General features: G+C 39.6%; 1 protein-coding gene and 1 long non-coding RNA gene across 3 annotated transcripts in view; both read left to right on the top strand.

The window, feature by feature from the left end:
- The window catches only part of LOC143887631 (RNA-directed DNA methylation 4-like), a 62,428-nt gene that overhangs the window by 20,029 nt on the left and 25,110 nt on the right, over positions 1 to 17,289 (top strand). For both annotated transcript variants that reach the window (XM_077391743.1, XM_077391742.1), the window contains exons 6-8: positions 13,079 to 13,120; positions 15,850 to 16,007; positions 16,250 to 16,368. In XM_077391743.1, the coding sequence (XP_077247858.1) occupies positions 13,079 to 13,120; positions 15,850 to 16,007; positions 16,250 to 16,368 (319 nt within the window). The remainder of the gene's footprint in view (positions 1 to 13,078; positions 13,121 to 15,849; positions 16,008 to 16,249; positions 16,369 to 17,289) is intronic.
- LOC143887633 (uncharacterized) lies at positions 4,189 to 6,225 on the top strand. Its single transcript, XR_013254313.1, has 3 exons — positions 4,189 to 4,269; positions 5,377 to 5,431; positions 5,966 to 6,225. It is a non-coding gene; the product is annotated as an uncharacterized LOC143887633 (long non-coding RNA).

Below are 17,289 nucleotides of genomic sequence, written 5' to 3'. Positions count from 1 at the left end.
TTTCAATCGGCATAGTAGTTAGAAATTTACAACACTATTATTACCACTACCAAACAGAACTATTATCACTTGCCTTGTTTTCTTTGGTGTTGGTAAGAAAGGTCCCTATAAATTACGGAGGCGGCAGTCTGGACAAAAACAAATCATCATACAATAAGTGTTATCAGCCCCGTTCCAACCACCCTATTTATCTTGTTAAGTTTAATTGGGTTATTTCAGTTTTAATCGCGGTGTTGGAAATTTCAAGTTTATCTTAGTTACTCATCTTTTAGTGATCAAGGGATTCATCATTTTTGTTTTTTAAAAGACAACTGGATTTTTGTGCAAATATCAAACATATCAGTAATCATTAGTAGCCTTTAGTGGTTAATATTTCAGCCTCTCATTATTATCCGAGTCACCCCCTGTAGTGTAATTGAATAGTCATATATGACTACAAGGGCTGTCCTGTTCAATTCAATTTATTGAGCCCTGTACAGGGGCTGCCCGAAATCCAGTACATCTTCTTGTATATATACACCCCCCTCCCACCCACACAGACACACACACACACACACACTTATATATATATATATATATATATATATATATATAAAACTACAGGTACTCCCACTATCATGTTTTAAATGGAATAACTAACAAAACATGGTTTTGTAGTTATTAAAACATGTTTGCGCTATATCAAACCTCTTAAAGAACAGTGGTGCGAATATCAATACATGGCTGTGTAGTGATTAGACATGGCTGTACTATATTAATTCTTTTGAAGAAACCAGGTGGCACAAATATCAATACCTGGCTGTGTAGTTATTAAACACGGTTCGGTTGTATCAATTTCCCTAAGAAATCAAGGTGGTGCAACTATAAAAAATATGGCTTTGTAGTTTATTCATCAATCCCCTCCCTTAATACATTCCCGTTCTTACTTTCCAATTATAATACTATATTAAATAACCCTATGTTGACAGACTTATTGCAACTGGTTAGATTTTTATATGGTGAAAACCTTGTAGTTTAGTATATGGTCAAGAAAGGTTGCACGTCCCACCTATATGATGATCCCACCGTTAAATTGATGGGCTCATTCCTTTCACATAAACTCCATCCCTTTAGATGTATATTCACACTCTTTCTTCCCTGGACCTCCCCCTTGTAATGTTAAAAGTAGTACTAAAGATGCTAATGAGGGTGGTCCAAGTTAGAAAGAGAGTGGATTTATTCACTTCTTTGTTTTTTTGTTAACTTCACTCTTTCTCTTCTTATCACTTACGTTTGGGTTTTCTTTTCTTTTTGCAGGTTCTTGGTTCTATGAAGATGGACAGGTGAAGATGATGGCTCGAACATGGAATTGAAGGCATTAGTGGAGTTCACAGAGTAGAGGCCATGGATTTGAGTTGTAAACCCTCATCGGAGATTTTGAGAAATCAGAAGTTAAGGAGTATTATTGTCTGTGTTATTTAGGTTTTTAAATGGGCTGTAATTAGAGCTGCAAGGGTTTTCAATTCTTGAAGTAAAACAAAGAAAAGAGGATTTGAGATATGGCCTACTTACTTGGTATAAATTTCAAAGGTAGAACCCTTAATTTCCCCTTGTTCTTCTTCATCTTTTTCTCTCCATTCTATTTCTCTTCGTGTTGTGGGCATCAATATGGGCAAAAAACCCATACGTTGGGTTCTTTTAAAACCCACAATAGAAATTTCTAAATCTTGTCTCCTTCTTCCCATGTTCTCTTCTTTATTTGGTGTGACTCTAATAAGAAGAGTTTAAGTTAAAATAAATATTCTTAGAAGTAAGTCCTTCAGTTACATTAGATTCTCTCATTAATCCTAGCTTACTTAAATTAAGTTTCTTAGTGAGCAAGTAATGCCTTAATGCTATACTTAAATAGCTAAAATTATGGATTTACAGGGATCTACCTAATAATATAATTAGGCTACTAAATCTGATCTTGGAGATTTTAAATTCGAGTGTACATATCAAGGGCATACAAATTTAAATGGAGGGTTGTAAATATCAAACAAGTGCACCTTAAAATTTTGTGGGTGAAATCAACAATAAGTAGGTGTATTTAAATAGGGGTGTTCATATCAATCGAACACACGAATTCAAACAGGGGTGTAAGTATCAATAAGTACACAATTTTGATAAGAATTGTTCATCTATGTATTTATTTATTTTAGACAAAATAACTCGGTCGTTACATTCTACCCCCCTTAAATGAATTTCGTCCCCGAAATTCTTATTCTCATACCCTAGATAACGTAGTAAACTAACATCCATAATGACCTTAAAACAACAACGTATACCTACCCTTGAGTAGCTGCCGTTGTCATAATCGTCTTCCTCGTACTTGTCCAGTACGTTCCCAAACACAGATAACCTTCAACGCTTACTTGTAACCTCCTCTTCTGAGTATAGTGGCGTTTGATCGCCAATCGAATCAGAGGATATACTGATGATTTCTTGTTCTGGATGTACAGGTTCTTCCTCTGGATCTTCTTCTGGATCCCCTTCTGGTTTTTCCTCAGGATCTTCCTCGGGATCGGATTCAGTTTCGGTGGATTCCGAGTCACTGATTTCAATAATCTCTCTTTTTGCTACTTCCCTTTGTACCACGTCAATAACTTCTACTGTCATGTTCATGAGATTTGGCTTCGCCATGCTTTTCCTGGTAGTGGTCAAAATGCGAACCATCCTAATATCCAAAATGATCCAAAGGATGTGAGTAACTCAGAATATCTATAAAGTCCAACCATATGATAAGGAATTCTTCACAAGTAAAGATTTTATCACTAAATAGGCCTGATTGCATTTCTATTTGTATCATCATCAATGCTCATATACTTTCCATCCAAATCAAACAAATCACTTAATTAATCAATCATCACAATTTATTATTTAATTTTTTTACTGCACTCTTTAGTACAGCGAGATCAATATTTACAGTCAGTTTAAATTTAAAATCCACCGTCTTGCCATCGAACACCTATTAAATCTACTTAAATCTCCAAGCTCCACCAGACTATCCTCGAAATTCCTTTATTAAGTGATCATAAGGCGCAAAAGGTTTAACCCTTCCTATCAACAAAATATATTTTTAATCTCCTAAGCTCCACAGATCTCTTTCCTTTAACCCATTTTATATGCCGTAATTACGGATGCACACCTCTATGGGTTTCCATCCTAGGCAAAATATCCTACTATTATGATCCCCCTCATAGAACATGACCTATTGCCACCAACGCTAAACATAGCCAATATCTACAACAAGAATAAAAATTACATGGAAAATATTAATTAAAACTCTGACCTTCATCCACCGCATCTGATGCCACAACATTGTCATTTTGTCTAAAATAAATTAATAAATAAATACATAGATAAACAATCCTTATCAAAATTGTGTACTTATTGATACTTACACCCCTGTTTGAATTCGTGTGTTCGATTGATATGAACACCCCTATTTATATACACCTACTTATTGTTGATTTCACCCCCAAAATTTTAAGGTTTACTTGTTTGATATTTACAACCCTCCATTTAAATTCGTATGCCCTTGATTTGTACACTCCAATTTAAAATCTCCAAGATCAGATTTAGTAGCCTAATTATATTATTAGGTAGATCCCTGTGAATCCATAATTTTAGCTATTTAAGTATAGCATTAAGGCATTACTTGCTCACTAAGAAACTTAATTTAAGTAAGCTAGGATTAATGAGAGAATCTAATGTAACTGAAGGACTTACTTCTAAGAATATTTATTTTAACGTAAACTCTTCTTATTAGAGTCACACCAAATAAAGAAGAAAACATGGGAAGAAGGAAACAAGATTTAGAAATTTCTATTGTGGGTTTTAAAAGAACCCAACGTATGGGTTTTTTGCCCATATTGATGCCCACAACACGAAAAGAAATAGAATGGAGAGAAAAAGATGAAGAAGAACAAGGGGAAATTAAGGGTTCTACCTTTGAAATTTATACCAAGTAAGTAGGCCATATCTCAAATCCTCTTTTCTTTGTTTTACTTCAAGAATTGAAAACCCTTGTAACTCTAATTACAGCCCATTTAAAAACCTAAATAACACAGACAATAATACTCCTTAACTTCTGATTTCTCAAAATCTCCGATGAGGGTTTACAACTCAAATCCATGGCCTCTACTCTGTGAACTCCACTAATGCCTTCAATTCCATGTCCGTGCCATCATCTTCACTTGTCCATCTTCATAGAACCGAGAACCTGCAAGAAGAAAAGAAAACCCAAACGTAAGTGATAAGAAGAGAAAGAATAAAGTTAACAAAAAAAAAAGAAGTGAATAAATCTACTCTCTTTCTAACTTGGACCACCCTCATTAGCATCTTTAGTACTACTTTTAACATTACAAGGGGGAGGTCCACGGAGGAAAGAGTGTGAATATACATCTAAAGGGATGGAATTTATGTGAAAGGAATGAGCCCATCAATTTAACGGTGGGATCATCATATAGGTGGGTCGTGCAACCTTTCTTGACCATATACTAAACTATAAGGTTTTCACCATATAAAAATCCAACCAGTTGCAATAAGTCTGTCAACATAGGGTTATTTAATATAGTATTATTATTGGAAATTAAGAACAAGAATGTATTAAGGGAGGGGATTGATAAATAAACTACACAGCCATATTTTTTATAGTTGCACCACCGTGATTTCTTAGGGAAATTGATACAACCGAACGCTATTTAATTACTACATAGCCAGGTATTGATATTTGTGCCACTTGGTTTCTTCAAAAGAATTAATATAGTACAACCATGTTTAATCGCTACACAACCATATATTGATATTCGCACCACCTTGTTCTTTAAGACGTTTGATATAGCACAGACATGTTTTAATAATTACAAAGCCATGTTTTGTTAGTTATTCCATTTAAAACATGGTAGTGGGAGTACCTGTAGTTATATATATATATATATATATATATATATATGGGTGTGTGGGTGTGTGTATATAAAAGAAGATGTACTGGATTTCGGGCAGCCCCTGTACAGGGCTCAATAAATTGAATTGAACGGGACAGCCCCTGTAGTCATATATGACTATTCAATTACACTACAGGGGGTGGCTCGGATAATAATGAGAGGCTGAAATATTAACCACTAAAGGCTACTAATGTTTACTAATATGTTTGATATTTGCACAAAAATCCAATGGTCTTTTTTAAACAAAAAGGATGAATCCCTTGATCACTAAGAGACGAGTAACTAAGATAAACTCGAAATTTCCAACACTGCGATTAAAACAAAACTAACCCAATTAAACTTAACAGGATAAATAGGGTGGTTGGAACGCGGCGATAACACTTATTGTATGATGATTTCTTTTGTACAGACTGGCGCCTCCGCAATTTAGAGGGACCTTTCTTACCAACACCAAAGAAAACAAGGCAAGTGATAATAGTTTTGTTTGGTAGTGGTAATAATAGTGTTATAAATTTCTAACTACTATGCCGATTGAAATGATAAATTTGCTACTACTATAAATGATGAAATTAGTAACTTGTCGTATGTTTAAGATACGTACATATCATGTCATAATTTAGGATGGTAGTGGGGGTGGGGGGAAAAATCCTTGACGATCAGTTATCAACGGCCAGGCCAGAAGGCCATCTCCAGGCTAAAAAGCCACTGCGAGGCTAAAAAGCCCCCGATAGGCCAAAGGCCACCATAAAATGAGAAAGAAAGAAAATGGGGATTTGCCGTATGATCACTAGGGTGCGAGTGTTATATTTGCCTGGTAGAATTCATGCATTGTATTATGTTACTGTATTTTGATGTTTTAAACCAAAGTATTGCATGAATTTAAAGGGGTCAAATTCTCTGCTCATGACATATATAGTTAAAACTATACGGTGCTGTTGTTTGTTGTTTCCTTTACCCTAAAGAACTGTTAAAGCTTGCTGACCTATTTTTCACTACAGAATTCGTAGGAGAGGAGGAGGGAGCGTTTGCTCATGAGGACATATAGGATACACGGGCTGGGGACAGATGCGCTTGAAAGAACGGATCGACGATATAGTCATATCCGTAGATGTTTTAAGTTCTTAGGACTTTATTTCTATTTTGTTGGGTTCAAATGATTAAGACTGTGGTTGGAATTTAAGGTTTTAAACAATTTGATGATGGTGGTTATTGATTTAAACTCTTATTTGAGAATGGAATAAATAGTTTAGTTATGTAATGTCTTGTCGCTTGTGCAGTGTTTAAGAAAAAAAAAATGAGTGTGTTTTTCCTACTTTCGTTTGGTGATGACTTGGAGAAATGGTAAAAATCTCGGGTCGTTACAACTCTCCTGTAAATTGTTGTTTTGCGTGGTCAAATTGGTGATTTAGTGGAGGGATGTCTTTGAAGGCACAGAGAAGGATGCAGGAAGTTTTGAGATGCAAGGAGTTTCAGTTTTAAAGCAGTCTGTGGCTTGGTTGGAGGTAGTTCATAAACAGTTTAATGTTTTTTGGAGGAAGCTTATGTACTACCATTTGCAGGAAGTAATCTTGTTATCCTTTTTGTTTCTTCTTTTGGTTCCCAGAGTACGCTCCTGGACTTTCATACTATGTAATCTATAGCGGGACTACTGGTCCCCAAGTATATGCCATGGTATGAATACAAATGTCATTTTGAAAGAAAAGCCTCACTTTCCAACAGATTTTGTCATTATTAATGAGGTGGCAGCTCTCTGATGCAAAATACCTTCCGAGAAATGCTTTTGGGATGGACCCTAGCAAATATATGAGCTAGTGGAATTATGAAAATACGGATGTTCTGATATATCATTTCCCCCTTTTTTCTTAGGGAGATGATTTTTTCCTGTAGGATTATGTGCCCCCTTTTAACATGATTTGACATCAAAAAGCGTTGAAGTCAGCCACAATTAACTTTAGAAGGGGGGCGCATAATCCTACAAGGGGGTGAAAAAATCATCTCCCTTTTCTTATTTGCATCCCTTCTAGTCTACTACCTGAAGTTTGAAGTTTGAACTTATTGGCTGTGGTTGGGGGAGGCCAGAAGACGAGAAAACCAGCCGTCGTTTTTTGATTTCTTGCCCTTCTTTCCGACAGCAAGATAGCGGGCGATCGTCCCATGTTTCCAGGTTTTAGAAATCTCAGCATGGGGGAGAGATTTCTAAAACCTGGATTTCTTATTTAAAATCCAAGAAATGCTGTTAGGGCAGCATGCAACATCCTGATCATGAACCCTCTTTTACACTGTTTTCAAACTAAAACCTGGATTCTAAAGTCCGCGTATCCAAACAGCCCCTAAAAGAACTGAATTTGCATAATTGAAATGTTGAAAGAATCAATTACGGAAACCTTATAATTGGAACATCTTTGTTTGCTTGGTGTTAAGAATTCTAGGCTTTGTTGCAAAGGAACTTCTTTACCCTACTTCAGAATCTTGAATTTACCCATGAAAAGTTGACAATTGAGCATTATATGATTGCAATGCTTTTAGAACCTGAAACGTCTACCCTAGATCTACCTATTAGTTGAATTGAATTTTAAAACCAGTCCAGCGACACCAAAGTTAGTTTCCACTACATTTTCCCTGCATAAACTTGACCCTTCATTCTTTTATTCAATATGTTAGAAGGTGTATTACATAGCCTAAGGGCATAGTAGTCATTTGTATGTTCTGTTTATATAAATACCAAAAACGGGGAGTGAACTCACTTCTTCCTCTTCTCTTCATTCTCTTCTTTCACTCTAACATGGTATCAGAGCCCTAGGGGTTTTGTGCCTTAGGGACCATTGGAGAAGCTCTCTTCTCCCTTCTCCTTCTTCTTCTCTCCACGCTCCCGCCACCCTGCCTGCTCTCTCTTTCTCCCCGCCCCCAACCCCCTCTTTCTCCCCGCCCCTCCCGCCCCTCTCTCACCCTCTCCCCACACCCCCCGTGACACCCTCCCTCACCCTCCCGCCACCGTCCCTCACCCTCCCGCCACCGTCCCTCACCCTTTCCCCTCCATTCCTTTACCCTCTAGCCTCCCACCCTAAGTTTCCCCTCCCTTCACTACCCATCTAGCCTCCCCACCCTAAGTTTCTACCTCTCTTTCTATCTATGGTCTAAATTTCTTCTCATCTCTTTTTCTTCTTCGTATGTGGCTCCGACCTTTCATTTTCTCCGTTTATGCCCTAGCGGTTCTATTATGTCTTCTTTTCCTCCTTTCGTTCGTCGGAGTCGCACCACATTCTCTCGCCACACAGAGTGGTCTCTTTATGCCCTAGAAGCATTCTCCTTTCTCTTCTCTCTTGCTTTGACGTCGTGTGTTGTGTCTCTTTCACCTTCGTTCCTTCTATGGAGCTTCCTACTATAGAAAATCCCTCTCTCGGGCAACCCCCTTCGACGGGCGTCCCTCTCACACACGACCTCTTCTTCTACCCCTATTTCCTCTTCATCGGGTGATGTCTCCTTGGGAAAATCCCTCTCTCGGGCAACCCCCTTCGACGGACGTCCCCCTCACACACAGCCTCTTCTTCTACCCCCATTTCCTCTTCATCGGGTGATGCCTCCTTCCTCCCGATGACCACGGTCAGGCTTGATGGTTCAAATTACATGAATTGGAAAGTCGCGGTGGAAGTTTTTCTCATTGCCAAAAGGAAGGTGTACACCATACGTCATGACCCTCCTGCAGCTTTGGATCCCACCTATGAGCAGTGGGAAACAGTTGATGCTCATATCCGTAGTTTACTCTGGCAGAGTATGATCCCACAGATTTCAAGGACTATGATGCAGCTTCCGACTGCAAAGAGGATTTGGGATCATACTGCGGTTATGTTTTCAGGCGTGGGTAACCTCTCCCGTATTTGTGCCACATATTCTGAGTGGATGCATCTTCGGCGTGGTGACACCCCTCTTTCTACATACTATGGCCAGTTCGTCTCTCATTGTCAGCAGCTCGACATTTTCATGCCTTGACGACAGACTTGGCTGTCGCCGCTCGACAGCGGGATAGCTCCTAGTTGTTCAATTTCTAGAGACCTTGGGCCCCGAGTTTATGTCTTTTCGCCAGCAGATTTATGGCTCTGGCACTATGCCTTCCCTCGACGAGGTCTATCAGCGGGCTCAGCAGTGTCTAGGTGGAGCCTCTCTTCGTCCTGTTGTTTTTATGGTCCTGCTACTGCAGCGTATGCCTTAGGAGATCGGTCTGCCCGTGGTGGTGGTGGGAAGTTTGGCCGAGCCCGTGACTTAAGCCGTGGTGGACGTACCATGGGTACGGATTTCTCTGGTGGCAGGGGATGTAGTGGCCGGCCTCGTCCATATTGTACACATTGCTGGCGCGAGGGCCACCGTGATGAGACCTGTTATGTGCTACATCCTGAGCGTCGTCCCCCGCAGTCATCTCATTTTGGGCGATCAGTGTACCTTTCTACTCTGGACGACACTGCCCCTCGAGCATCTTCCTCCGAATCCAGCTCGGCTGTACCATCTTTCACTTAGGCCAACTATGATGAGCTCCAGCGCCTGCGCTTGGCCGCCCACCCTCCCGTGCTGGCTTTGCACAGCCAGGTAGCACTCTTACCTCTCTTCTCAGTAGCTCGAGCTCCTGGATCATTGATTCGGGAGCCTCGAATCATGTGACACGTACTTTATCATCACTCACTTCTTTTCACCCTCTTTCATCTCAGTCTATGACCCTTGGCCGTACTACTCCCATTTCTGGTACTGGGAGTACCTCTCCCTATCCTGGTCTTACCCTCTCCTCTGTGCTTTGTGTTCCCCAGTCTCCCTTTAACTTACTTTCAGTCAGTCAACTCACTAAATATCTTAACTGCTATGTCTCATTTTATCCATCTTACTGCTTATTTCAAGATCTTATGACTGGGAGGACGATTGGTAGAGGACGTGAGGTAGATGGGCTGTATCGTCTGGATGGAGGCCCCCCGTTGGGTAACATTTTACACAGCTCTGCCACTGCCTACCAGTGGCATTGCCGCCTTGGTTATCCATGCATTGAGAGCTTACGGCGCACCTCTATAGTTTCTGTTCCTATTCCGTCTTTTTAGTGTGAGGCCTGTGAACTTGGAAAACACCGTCGGGTGTCCTTTCCTTTTAAGCTTGTTAGTCGGGCTTCGCACCCTTTTGCTTTAGTGCACTATGATGTATGGGGTCCCATGAGAACTCCTATTTTTGGATATAGATATTTTGTTGTTTTAATTGATGACTATTCTCTCATGACTTGACTGTTTTTACTTAAAGATCGATCTGAGGTTTTCTCTGCTTTTTTTACTTTTGATTCTGAGGTTACCAACCAGTTTGATTGTACCCTGAAATGCTTGCGCACAGATAATGCTAGAGAGTATTTCTCCATCACTCATGGGTTTCAGGATTTTCTTTCCAGTTGAGGTATTCTCCACCAATCTTTCTGTGCTCACACCTCTCAGCAAAATGGTGTGGCTGAAAGGAAGATGCGATCACTATTCGATGGGGCTCGCTCTCTTCTCATTCAGATGCGTGTTCCCAAGAGCTATTGGGGTGATGCAGTTCTTAATGCATGCCACCTTGCCAACCGGCTTCCATCCTCGGTTTTTGGTGGCTCTTCCCCCTTTACTGTGTTATAACCTGATCGTGATCCCTTTCCTATCACCCCTCGGGTCTTTGGATGTGTGTGCTTTGTTCACCACCTTGGTCTTGGCTTTGATAAGCTGGACGCTTGGGCTGAACGGTGCATCTTTCTTGGGTACTCCCGTACCCAGAAAGGTTATTGTTGTTACAGTCCTCGCTTGCGTCCGAGTCCTACTTTGTCTCTTCTCATGAGACCTCTTCCCCTATTCATGAATCAGACGTTTCTCTTCCTCTTCCAGCCCTTCCGTCTCCTCCCCTCTCTCCTCCTGTACCGGTTCTTGAGATTACTTCTGTCTGTGATCCCTCCTCTTCACTACAGGCTCCTGAGGCTACCGAGGCTCCTCCTGCTCCTACACAGACATATCATCGCCGCCCGAGGTCTGCAGTTCATCCTCCTTCGCCCGCGCCATCTTCCTTGCAGCAGATCACACCCCCCACATCTCAGGTAACTATCCCCCCTAGGCCTATTTCAGATTCTCCCATTGCTTCTCGTACTTGTTCTCACAGTACTGCTCACCTTATTTCCTTTGTTGTTTCATATGATTCTCTCATCTCGATGTTTCAGAGTTTTGTTTCCTCTTTGTCCTCTGTTTCTTTGCCACAGTCTTTACCAGCTGCACTTGATCATCCGGGATGGCATGCGACCATGGATCTTGAGATGGAGGCCCTATAGGCCAATCAAACATGGGAGTTAGTTCCTCTTCCTCGTGGAGCTCGACCAGTTGGTTGCCGCTGGGTTTATGCCGTCAAACTCTTCCCTGACGGTACTATTGAGCGCCTTAAGGCGCGGTTGGTGGCCAAAGGATATACTTAGACCTTTGGTGTTGATTATTTAGAGACTTTTTTGCCGGTTGCTAAGATTCCGTCTGTTTGCGTACTTCTATCTCTTGCAGTTACACATGACTGGCCTTTGCATCAGTTAGATGTCAAAAATGCCTTTTTACATGGTGAGCTTACTGAGGAGGTGTATATGGAGCAACCTCTTGGGTATGTTGCTAAGGGGAGATGTCCTCGTCAGTATGTCGGTTGCGGAGGTCTATATACGGCCTCTAGCAGTCCTCTAGATCCTGGTTTGGATGATTCAGTGATGCTATCATGCGATATGGCATGAAGCAATGTGCAGTTGATCACTCCGTCTTCAGTTCTCGTTCTACTGCTGGTTGTGTGCTATTGATAGTATATGTCGATGACATCATCATTACAGGCAGTGATTCAGAGGGGATACGCAGGCTGAAAACTTTCTTGCATAAAGAGTTTTCAACCAAAGATTTGGGTCGCCTCAGATACTTTCTTGGCATTAAGGTTGCATATTCTACTAGAGGTCTCTCCCTCTCACAGAGGAAATATGTACTAGATCTTCTTGAGGAGACATGTCATCTTGGAGTGAAACCTGCATCTGCTCCCATGGACCCAAATGGGAACTCCTTCCAGAAGGAGATTTATTAGATGACCCTAGCAGATACAGGAGGCTGGTGGGTAAGCTCATATATCTTACAGTCACTCGTCCAGATATATCATTTGCTGTTGGCGCAGTCAGCCAACATATGAGCTCACCCCGTACTTCTCACTGTGCAGCAGTGATTCAGATTCTTCGCTACTTGAAATGAGCACCAGGGAAAGGCCTCCTATTCAAGAAGCATGGTCATATCACGGTAGAAGGCTTCTATGATGCAGACTGGGTAGGATCTCCAGCAAATAGGAGATCCACCACTGGATATTGCACCTTTCTTGGCGGCAATCTAGTGTCGTGGAAAAGTACATGTTTCTTTCACGAGATCTGCTGATCAGTTAGCAGATGTGTTCACAAAGCCTTTAAGCTATACGAAATTGAGTGACATATGTAACAAGCTTGGAATGTACGATATATACATTCCAGCTTGAGGGGGAGTGTTAGAAGGTGTATTACATAGCCTAAGGGCATAGTAGTCATTTGTATGTTCTCTTTATATAAAGACCAAAGTAAGGGGGAGTGAACTCACTTCTTCCTCTTCTCTTCATTCTCTTCTTTCACTTAACACAATAGAATAGCATAAATCATTTACCCTTTCTATCATGTCTTCTACAAATTTCAAGAACTGAAGAAAGCTTTCTTCACTATCTTGATCGATTACAAGTTGTTATATTGAGTGTGTGAATTAGATTTATCAAGGTATGTGAAAGTTTGTTAATGGTTAGTTATCCTATTACTCTCTTAATTGATGTACTAAGAGCCATGTTTATTAAAAAATTGTTTGTAGTTCCATATTTATTATATTCATTTATGTGTTCATTTTTTCCCTTAATAGTTTGTCATTTATTAGCTTTGAAATCATGTCATTGAAACCCACATATCTGTACTGAATTTTTTATTCCTTTTATTTTAATTGTCACAATACTGCTAAATTATCTTTCCTTCCCATCACCTCCAATCATGATTAAAATTATTGGACAGTTATTTTGAACTAATACCATGGAAACTTCCATCTTGACACCTCCAGAAGCAAGATCATCTAAAGTCAGTGGCCAGACGAAAGCGTGAGGTACTTTCATGCTCTTTTTTCTAGTATATAGTAGTTAAGATTTAGGCTTTATTGATTTTAGAATGTACCTACAGCTGTGGAATTGGCTCCTCTCATTTACAAATATACATGTCCATACTTTCTTTTCCCTTTTGTAATGCCTGTATTGGTTATTATTCGTAAGTTGGTTTAGATAGGTGCTCACTATGCGTATGTTGATACATGTTCGTAACTGCACTCTTAAGGTTCGCCACTGATAACTAAATATGATGACGTTCTTTAATGCCTGTATTGGTTATTATTCGTAAGTTGGTTTAGATAGGTGCTCACTATGCGTATGTTGATACATGTTCGTAACTGCACTCTTAAGGTTCGCCACTGATAACTAAATATGATGACGTTCTTTAATGTCAAGTAATAGACATACGCATACTAATTTTCTTTTGACTAGTGAATCTTTATTATAAAAAAGAGCAAAAGATACACCATGGCTAATTGGGGAAACACGCTTCCCAAATTGGGGATGCTTTTCGGAAACGCCCTTCCCAAAAAATTGGGAAGCGGCCTCATTTTCTGCTTCCGAGATGTGCTTCCCCGGAAGTGTGCTTTCCACCTTTCAGGGGAATTTTTTGGCATAGTTTTAAATTTCTGCCAAATCTGAAATTTCGGTTTCTGCGAAGCCCGAAACTAAATACACCACAAACATGATTTTTACAGTATTTCGTCTAAATTTCAGCGAAATTGCTGATATCACTATTTCTTTCAAAATTTCCACTGAAATTGCCTAAATTTCTATGGAAATTTTAAAAATATCAAAATTTTAAGCCTGATTTTACATGATATAGGCCGAAATTTCCACCGAAACCAAACTCGATTGTGGTCAAAATCGACACTGAAACCGAAATTTACAACCTTGGTTTCTTGTAACTTTAGATCAAACACCATCAACAAATCTCTTTCCACCCATCCTGTGTCAACAAGTCCTCATCGTTTGAAGTTTGAACAATGAACGTGCTGAAAGCCGGGTGAATGCCCCTACATGCCTACTGTATCCAATATCTCATCAGAAGCATCTGGAAAATGCCATTGAAATCCTTTGCCATTCTCCGCCCAATGGATTACGTTGATGGAACCCCCTCGACCACATGGAAAACTACGGGGGAGGATGCATCAGACGAATCCCATTCATAAGAGCTTGGACCTTCTCTCTCTCTCTCTCTCTCTATATATATATATATATATATATATATATATATATATATATATATATATATATATGTCTCTCTCTAAACCTCCATACCTCCAACCCTAAACCCATCGACCAACTTTAAACTTCACCATTACCACAGAGCTACTCATCCATTGACCTACTTTCTAAGCCCTTATCTTCTACCAGAGCCCTTAAACCTTAAACCCTAGCAGCCAATTCACTTTTCCTCTTAATCGATCAACTCTAAACCTAATCCTCCACTTTCAAACTGTTCATGAACACACCCTCCCCCCAAAGCCGCTATCACTCCACCGATTTCCTATCCCGTGGCTGTTGCTACCAATAATCCCAAAGCCTACATATAACCTTTCTCATAGATTCTTGTTGATACTATAAACCATTATCGTACCCTAAATTCCTAACCAGCTAAATATTACCCCAAGAACTTACCCGAACTGTCCTTAACCACCTTAAACTTAATTTCTGAACATGTTATGGTTCCCAACAGTTATTAAACCCAATTAACCTACATTCTATATGACTATTAGAAACCTGCGGTGAAATCTCTACAGATAAGTCCTTAACCTGACCTATTACAGACCTAAAACCCCACCCAAACACTTTCTTTTCATCGACCTAAGTAAACCCAGTGAAAAGTCAACTTTTATTTTCATTTGAATATTAGGAAAAAAAAGTCCTCTCAAACTTAATTTCTGAACATGTTAACGTTCCCAACATTTCTTAAACCCTATTAACCTACCTGCTATATGACTAATAGAATCCTACAGTGAAATCTCTACAGATCAGTCCTTACCCTGACCTATTACGGACCTAAAACCCCACCTAAACACTTTCTTTTCATCGACCTAAATAAACCCAGCAACTGCCATTAAGCCTGCAGCATAACTGTGCAGTTAACAGTCCACTTCTTTTATTTACATTTGAATATTAGGATAAAAAAGTCCACTTATTAGTTTTGCATAACCTGTAACCTAAATCGGCCCTTAACCTTTAGTGGTTTAGCCTACCAACGGTAATGCTTACTTCCCTCCCAGTTCCATTTTTAAACCCATAACTGTCCACTTTAGCTTGTAACAGTCGAGTCTAAAACCTGTGACAGTTACTAGTTTCCCTACCAACTGCCTGTAGTCTGAATTACTTTCCTGTTCCCTAAACATTTTAGTCACTACCCAACTTCTATATTTTTTACGTTTAACTCGGATCTTCCATCACAACTGCCTGTAATCTGAATTAGTTTCCTGTTCCCTGAACTTCCTAGTCAACTACAATATCCATATTTTTACCTTTTAACTTAGATCTTCCATCTTTTTTCAAAATTTTCTCAGATCTGACCAGATCAGCCACCTATATTAAATCTGTTATTACAGTCCCTGTTTTCTTATTCCTTAGTTTTTCTAAACCTGCTCCCTTAACCCATACCTATTCCGGTAGCCTGATTGACCTAAATCTGAACCCAAGACCTGTAGATACCCCCATCTCTTTTCTTTCCTACATCACTCTTTTTTTTAACACTTTTCAGGATCTGGCGAAGAGTGCTCGTTTTGAGCAAATATGGAAGAGCCGTAAAGGAAACACAGAGGCGGCTTATGATGATTCAATAAATGAATTTTGTCATCTCTACGACGTTGTCCGTGTTGATGCCGAGGAAGAAACATCCAGCAAGATGCAAGAGCAGGAGTAAGTCATGCTACTTTATATATATATATATATATATATTTTTTTTCAATCAATTGTGTGTGTGTTTTGTTTTTTTATTCTCTCTCTCTCTCTCTCTCTCTCTCTCTCTCTCTCTGTCTCTGTGTGTGTGTGTGTTTTTTTTTTTTTTAAAAATTTTGTCTGTGTGTGTGTGTGTGTGTCTGTGTGTGTGTGTCAGCCTTGCCTCTGTTGTAATTGGTTTGGTTTGTCTGACTCTGATGCAGAAGTGCTTCATTGGAGGATAATGCAATTTTGTGTAACTATCTTCCTTTGATAAGAGAGTTCCTTCCAACTGCTGCTGCAGAGATTGAATCTGATATGAATACTTACTCATTCAAACAAGGTTACCATCCTGTCATTTTCTTTATTGATGCTTATGTTTGTATCCTTATTTACGTTTGTCCTATCACCCCTTTCACAATCATTAATCAGACTCTAGAATTTGGTGCAACTTACTTGTTTCAAGGCTTGACCATTATAGTGCTCTGTGTATGAATTAGCCTTGTGAATTGTTGCATATTTTGCATGCTTTAGCAATGATAGTGAGATTTCTAGGTTGTTCAGGTCCCCTCTCAATTGACAGTCCTAATGTTTTTCATTTTCCTTAATTTCATATTGTAGATTTATTTGGAATACTAAGAACTATAGAGAACAGAAACGAAGGTAAAGAATTCGTGGACTAGGTTTTTCTTATATGTTTTTTGAACCGGGATATATTATGTAGAAGCAAAAGGAAAGGCAAAAAGACAATACAACAGGAGAACAGAGATAAAATCTCAAAATCCAATGTCATTTACAAAGAAGTCATGTCATTCCAAATATTTAAATGGTTACCCCCTCCTCACAAAAAGAAGAAAATTTTGTTAACTTATCGGCTAAATTATTCCCTTCCCAATATATGTGAGAACATAGGCACTAGTCATTCTAAAAGTAATATCATGCATTTCTAAAAAGTCCTGAATGTTCATGGCCGATGGGTCAGCTTATCATACCAGTGAATAACATTAGGTGTGTGGCCTTTGATTCATAGCTTTTGAGCATTGCCTTGCTTAATTAGTTTTTATCTAATCTAGGCAGCCATGACATCTGCTTCTATAGGATGAGTCTCGCCACAGAGACTTGCTAAGGCCAAAATGATATTACCATTAGCATATGTGAAGGCAACCCATTCTCCTAACTTCAATAGCATTGACAATATTCAGTTTACTACCATCAAAGGTAGGCTTGACTCATCCCATGGGAGGGCGGTCCAAAAATTGGGAGG

The sequence above is a fragment of the Tasmannia lanceolata genome, unplaced genomic scaffold, assembly GCF_043159265.1.
Source record: "Tasmannia lanceolata isolate RefF3 unplaced genomic scaffold, GAP_Taslan_0.1 ptg000012l, whole genome shotgun sequence".
NCBI classification, from domain to species: Eukaryota; Viridiplantae; Streptophyta; class Magnoliopsida; order Canellales; family Winteraceae; genus Tasmannia; species Tasmannia lanceolata.
This window is presented reverse-complemented; position numbering and strand designations above follow the sequence as displayed.